This window comes from Poromitra crassiceps, assembly GCF_964638095.1.
Source record: "Poromitra crassiceps genome assembly, chromosome: 15".
NCBI lineage: Eukaryota > Metazoa > Chordata > Actinopteri > Beryciformes > Melamphaidae > Poromitra > Poromitra crassiceps.
Genome location: NC_139634.1, coordinates 11164456 through 11171955, shown reverse-complemented (window position 1 = coordinate 11171955; position 7500 = coordinate 11164456). Strand labels below are relative to the sequence as shown.

Genomic DNA, 7500 nt, shown 5'->3' with positions numbered 1-7500 from the left:
CACCGCCCCGCGAGCACCGCCCCGCGAGCACCGCCCCGTGAGCACCGCCCCGCGAGCCCCGCCCCGCGAGCACCGCCCCGTGAGCACCGCCCCGCGAGCGATGAGACGGGACAGTTTACACCGCTGCACCTTTTCCCTGCGATGTTCTAAAAGGGTTTTGTCTCGTTGTGAATCAAATTGGTTAAACTGGGCTTAACGCTTGAGGCAGGCCTAGCCTACCTTTGCACCGTTTGACACGTTAGAATCCTTTTAGCAGCCAGACAGCAGCAGCTTTCTGTTGAGCCAGGCTTTTACACACACAGGCAGAGAATGCATTTCTCCATTGTTGAATGATACCGTTATTTCATTTGTAATCAATTATTCATTAACTAGCCTATTGCAGACAGCTCCTCCCCTTTTAGTTTCTGATCTCTGTGTGGTGCTGATGGACAGCTCCTTTATCGCTTTAACGCATTATTTGGCCTCTGGACTGTTCACGGTTACGGACGTGGGCAGCGACATTTTGGAGATTTTCAAGTGAGTCAGAAAAGGTTGAGAACCGCTGCCTTAACCCATTGATACCTGATGCAGCATTTGTGTGTGTATCCCTTTAAGACTGTGACGCGAACCGCGTGACGCAGTTTGCGGTCTTAAAGGGATACACACACAAATGCTGCATCAGGTATCAATGGGTTAAGAGACACACAGTCAGCTCCCCCTCCCTCCCTCCCTCCCTCCCTCCCTCCTCCCCCCTCTCCATCAACACACACCTCCTGGGGTCCCACCTGAGCTCCCACTGTGCTAACTGGAGCAACTAGGTCACCCGAAATGTCCCAGGGAGAGATGATTCCTTCAGGGCCGAATGCAGCGGGGTGAAACATTCAGCGTGTTACTGTAGCTGTCAAACACAACAGAGCTGACGACTCCACCATGCTGACTGCGACGGCGCGGACAGCTGTGTAGGCTGTCCGTGACTTGTCTGTGTTATGCCAACGCCGCCATGTTGACTTTCCAAAGCAGCGTGTCCATTCTAAACACAAACCTCTACAACAAGTGGACCACGAAGAAGCAAAGGTCTCACCTGACAGCGCAGGGACAAGGAAAGATATTAAAAAACAAGGAGGTAAGATGACATTACGTTCATGACTTGTTGCTACTATGTCACGTCTCTCTTTATCAGAGGGCAAACGATGAGTATTTACAACCGACAGCAAAACATGACAAGAATTTTAAATTTGTATCCGGTGAATAAAGTGTGTAAACTCAGTGGCACTTTCGGTTGGGAGGCATTTTCAATTTCAATTTGCGAGTCAATATAGAGGCGCCAACAGAACAGTTTCTGCAAAAAATGGATAATAACAATGTCGAAGGTTTCATCTTCTAAAGCAGTCGGGAGGACAGGGTGTCGAATCTACAGAGGTTTGCAAAGGGACAGAGATGAAGAAATGTGAATACAAGCATGCACACACACACACGGCACGCACGCACACACACACACACACGCACGCACGCACGCACGCACGCGCACACACACACACACACACACACACACACACACACACACACACACAGACACACACATAGAGGAAATCAGACAAAGAAAGCACAGGGAAGTGACAATTTGTGGCCGCGTGGCGATATCAAAGACGATGGGATTCAAGCAAGACGGCCCAACTTCAACTCACTTCCTGTCATTTTGTCACATGGTTTTCCACGGACACGCCCACTCAGGAGACTTTGGGCAGGTCTCAGTCAACGGTTGACCACGCCCATTTCGGAGACTTGCTGCTACCATTTGTTAGAATCGGCGGAGGCGGCGGTGACCCACCTATAGTAATATAAGATCTATGGTGATATTTTCTTTCTTTCTGTAAAGGCGTACAAGGTAATCGATAGATGATTGCAGATGCATGTTCAGGGCTGGAAGAGAACAGCTCTGGTACAATCATACATGTAGCCTTCATCTTCCCCATAGAGGCTCAAAGTACCGTCTCCAGGCAGGAAGTGGTAAATGTCAGGTGAATGCCAGTGGGAGCGGCGATACAGTCCTTACATCATGTACTGCTGAGCACCTACACCACCACCAAGCTCCAGTGGCGGAGATGTTCTCCCTCCTGACTTGTGCTTGTGTGTAAGAGCAAATTGAAAATACATTTTGTAAATGTCACAAAATAAAAAGCCATGCAGAGATCAAATGGAGTGTTGGATTGGCTATAATTTCTTTCACTTTCAGCGAGACGGAGCGACGTTGCTGTTTTACAGCAGCACCGTGCTGCTAAACGTTCCAATCATCTCATATTTAGACCTGGGAGCTTCACAACACAACCGTTGTCTTTTGTTGATGCAGGTTGAGGTTTAAAGTCGAGCTGAACCATTTTTTTCCCCCCATTTTAGTTCAAATACCTGGGTATTCAGTGCACCTATTTATTAATGTATGCAAAGAAAATCACAAAAATCTAATTTATTTAGTTTTTCACACTTTTTCCACATCAAAAGAGAATTTTCTCCTCCAAATGAAGGAGAAAATGGTGCCTAGTGTCTGTAATCTGGCAGAATTTCTAGCTCATAAACTACTAACTTGGCCAATTGTATGTAACATACAAAATAAAGCAAACGGTAATGTCTAAGAATGCAAAGACATGTAACTGGCTTGTTAAACACGCATTCCAGGATAAGATTAACTAAGGGGTCACCCCTCGGAGATTCCAGGCGGGCAGGCAGCACTCATGCATCGGATTGTCCGCTCCGCTCGACACAGAAGCAGCTGGCTGCCTGGTGCTCGGTGGATCCCACTCACGTAGCACCACAACACGCTGAATCCCACTCGATTTGGGGGCGGAACACGCCAGGATTGGCCAAAGCCAAACCCAGTCCCCCAAAATTGTCAAATCAAATCATCGACATGCTACTATGGCCCGCCTTTCAACCTGTCATCTCAGACAAGTTTTGTTGTTCAGTCTGAAACGTGACTCCGACCCACGCGCCACTTGGGCTCCGTTGGGTTCATCTCGTCTTTAGGTGCTGTGTCCGAGAGCAACTCAGCAGGATCGAACAGGCAATGGTCACATTAGTTATTATAGACCAGGGGTGCCCAATACGTCGATCGGTAGTGTGGTAGATCGCATGGCATTGAGGGGAAGATTTTTTTTTACATAGTGCCGTAGTGAGGATGGATGATAGGCTAATAGGCCCATTTGCCACTTGATTGACGTACAGGTGCGCCAGTCAGATCTCGCTGTGGCAGCCAAGTTTGTATATATATATAAATAAATATGTTTGGTAGATCACTTTGACTTGGTCATTTTAAAAGTAGCTCCCAAGCTGAAAAAGTGTGGGCACCCCTGTTATAGACAGATATGAATTGTAAATGTATAATTTGCCATAATGTATGAGTACGTACACACATAATGGCCATCACATAGTATAAGAAGAGAGGCTGGTACCATTTTAATGGTACACTGATGAAGGCTGTACTCTGAAAGCGTTAACCTAATGAAGCCAAAGAGAAGAAGAAAAAATCTATATTTATATATTTTTAAACTGAGTCTGTCTTGTCTTTTCTGGATTGATGTTCCTCATGGTTCATATGGTCTGAAGCCATCACAAGCTCCTCTAACCTCAGGTTTAGACACAGCACTAGCCCACAGTATAATGTCAACTGTGTGACACCACCGCATGTACTTAAATATGCATAATGAATGCAGACAAATGTTGAAAGAGACTAAAAGCTTTGTGTCTAGCCGTGACCTAGCTAGTCTGTGTCTGTGTTGGTTCAGAGCTAACAGTGATGAGACTGACATTGTCTTCTCCTCTCTACCCTCGAGTCCCTCCGGAAAGCTCACAAAGTCAACCTCACTGTCTCTAATTTCAGACACTTTAATGAGATTTTTAATTGGTGACCTTTTGCGAGTGGTTCCGTACCACAGCTCATGAGAGCACTCAAGGGGAGACAACACATCCCACTCAGAAACCCTCACCCACACAGGAGCACTTCAAGTGTCTGGATTTTTGTCTATTTTTTTAACCAATGAGGGAGGGAAAATCTGTCTCTCTGTCTGTCTGTGTCTGCCTTCTGTCTGTCTGTCTGTCTGTCTGTCTGTCTGTCTGTGTGTCTGTCTATCTGTCTGTCTGTCTGTCTGTCTGTCTGTCTGCCTTCTGTCTGTCTGTCTGTGTGTGTGTGTGTGTGTGTGTGTGTGTGTGTGTGTGTGTGTGTGTGTGTGTCTGTCTGTCTGCCTTCTTTCTGTCTGTCTGTCTGTCTGTCTGTCTGTCTGTGTGTCTGCCTTCTGTCTGTCTGTCTCTGTGTGTGTGTGTGTGTGTGTGTGTGTGTGTGTGTGTGTGTGTGTGTGTGTGTGTGTGTGTGTGTGTGTGTGTGTGTGTGTGTGTGTGTGTGTGTGTGAGTGTGTGTGTGTGTGTGTGTGTGTGTGTGTGTGTGTGTGTGTGTGTGTGTGTGTGTGTGTGTGTGTGTGTGTGTGTCTGTGCGTGTGCGTGTGCGTGCATGTCTGTCTGTCTGTCTGTCTGTCTGTCTGTCTGTCTTTCTGCCTTCTGTGTGTCTGTCTGTCTGTCTGTCTGTCTGTCTGTCTGTCTGCCTTCTGTCTGTCCGACTCCCCAAGGAGTTGGCCAATCCAGAGAAGAGTTCCGACATCTCCATTCACTCCAATGGACCAGTTTTTTTCCAGGAAGTAGAAAGTGGAACTCTTCAGTAAAAAAAGCAGCACTGTCGAGTTGCATCAAAATAGACAGTGTTGTACTTTGAAAGGGTTTTTCATCCCTTGAAATGAATCAAATTGTACATTATCGGCTTTATTTTAGCATGCAAAAGTAGCGCGAGACCCATTCCTGGCTGTTCATTGGCTAATGATTCTTGCATTTTGGTCCTCCGCTGACGCCACTCTCTTACTAGAGGACACTAGGCCAATCTATCTGAAACTGGACATGGGCATTGAGCATTGGAATCGGCCGATTTTCCCAGCATTTCCTGCATTTGGCATGATTTATGACATCAGTGATGATGTCACAGACACTGATGATGTCATAGACATTGTGACATCATCAGTAATGTAATAAGCCCTTCAGAATAAAGTGCAAACACACACGTCACACACAGCCCTGCACAATAAAAGTCCAACACACACATCACACAGCCCCTACGGGTTGGTCCATCAATCTGAGACTGCACATCATGGGAAGTGAGCATTAGCACAGGCAGGGAGTGACGAAGCCCATCTTTTCCATTTCCCCAAATTTAAGCTGTTTATGGGAATCCTGGCCTGCACGGATTTGTGCCATGCACATCCCTGGGTATGGACTAGTAGATACTGTAGTGTGTGTGTGTGTGTGTGTGTGTGTGTGTGTGTGTGTGTGTGTGTGTGTGTGTGTGTGTGTGTGTGTGTGTAAGGAAGGATTTGGAATGCAAACTTCACTAAGGAGCTAACAACAGCTTTGAGGAACTGCATTACATTCCTCAACAGTTCATGGCATAACGACCACAGGGAGTAGAAGGAGGCGGTTGAATGAAAACAGTAGGCATATTCTGTGACATGATCACATCGTAAACTCCCTCCGCTGCTCTTCATCAAACGTTGAACTTTGCTCTGTGTGACAACTGACTCGTAAAGAACAAAATCTCAATAAACAAACCCCCAACTGACTGGAACAAACACACAGCAAAGCATGGTGAGTCAGGTGAGTGGTTGGTGAGACAGACGGCAGGAGATGTAGGGGGTGTTCAGGCGAGACACCCCAGGTGAATAGGATCAAAAAACGTTTTGTCTTTCTCATACTCGGAGCCAGAAATCTCCACTTCAGTAGCACTTACATACACCAAAGGTTCCAGTTTTATTCCCATCTATATTCTTACGTTTGTTGTTTTTTTTACAGAGGAGTTCATGTATCATTCAGAGCCTGATTTATATTTTATTCCTAAAAACATGGTGAAAATAGATTTTTTTAAATGTTGATAGTCATTTCTGATTTATGGAATGATAAAAAAGAGATATACAAAATCCCCTCTGTGAAAACCGTTGGCTCTAATATGTCAGCAAAATGAAACGAGAATTTTGAACCTGGCTGTACCCAGTGTTCCGATTTCTGTTCTGGAAAACATATGCAAATGAGCCCATATCTAATTAGACAATGCCTCATTTGCATATTTAAGCATGATATTTCAGAAAACTGGGTCAGTTTCATGGTGATATCTATTAGTTAAAAATGTCACCCTATTCAGCTGGGGTGTCCTGCCTTCAAGACTCTGGATGCTGTCGGCTCCTTACCGTGGCGAGATGTCACAGCCCTGCTGCATGAAGGCCCCCAGGGAGAACCAGAGGGAGTTGAAGATGCCAAACTCGTTGGTCTGCTCTTGGCTCTGCTGGTTGGCGTTCTGCTGGGCTGCCGTCTGGCTCTGTTGGACCCCGTTGGAGGCTGAAGGCTGCGTGGGGGACTGCGGGTCTCCGCCGTCCTCGTAGTCCTCCTCGGCGTGCCACTCGTACGGGCTGAAGCGACTGACGAGGAACAGAACCACGCTGACGCCGATGTAGGCGAACACGATGCACATCCAGATCTCGTACGCCAGCGGGTCCAGGAAGGAGAACACGCCGGGTTTGGATTTGGTGGGTTTCTTGATCATGATGGAGATGCCCAGGGACATGAAGGGCTTGGAGAAGTCGATCACTTCTTCACGGACCAGGGTGATGGTCAGAGGAGCCACGGCCACATCCGCTTTCTGTGGGAGGCAGAACATCATTACTGTAATATGGCACATTTAGAACTTGTGTTTTTGTACGTTAGGAATCCATCTGTTGGAGTGTTTTATAACACTTTATTTGGAGAGACTGCCTACAGAGAGTCTACAGAGCATTTGTAACATTTCAACGGCTTATTAGTTGACATTAAACAATTCAACTGTTTGGCTTTGGTCTGTAGATGTTATTTTAACAGCTTATTAGTTGAGATTCAACAAACAGCTTCCCGTTCCAGACACCTGCACCTAGTGTGTTACTGTATATAGGTATGTTCATGAATTATAGATAATCTGTTCACATCTGTTAGTTGAATTATTGAATGTTACAAATGCTCTGTAGACTCTCTGTTGGTGGACTATCTGAATAAAGTGTTAGCGTTTTATGCTCTACCAAGATGGTCTATACAGATGTCTGCCTCAATGAGAAAAGTGCAGGATTGTGCAAGCCACCGGTTTAGTTTTGTTTATTAGTTTATTTGTCAGGGAGTATACAATAAGACATTAATCCCCATAGGGGAAGAGATGCATTGTAACAGATTTAGCCATAGGCTAATTTCCATCTGGAGTCCCTGGGCAGGTGGATTCAGAAGCCATTCAGAGTTAAGAAAACATAATAACACAATAAAATACATAAAGTGAAAACATGCAATATCTTACTGAGCAAAATTATTGGTTAAAGTTATTCTTTATCAAAGCACCTGACAACAAGGTGATGATTTTATACTTAAATACTGCAAAAAGGATCAGCTGCAATACTCAAATGTAGAAGTTTATGTCCATATTCC

At 45.7% G+C, this 7500-nt stretch overlaps 1 protein-coding gene across 1 annotated transcript in view; it reads right to left on the bottom strand.

Annotated features, from left to right (window-relative positions):
* The window catches only part of gria1a (glutamate receptor, ionotropic, AMPA 1a), a gene marked incomplete at both ends in the record, with an annotated part of 114830 nt that overhangs the window by 52217 nt on the left and 55113 nt on the right, over positions 1 to 7500 (bottom strand). The window contains 1 exon segment of the mRNA XM_083651573.1: positions 6249 to 6697. Within this exon segment, the coding sequence (XP_083507699.1) occupies positions 6249 to 6697 (449 nt within the window).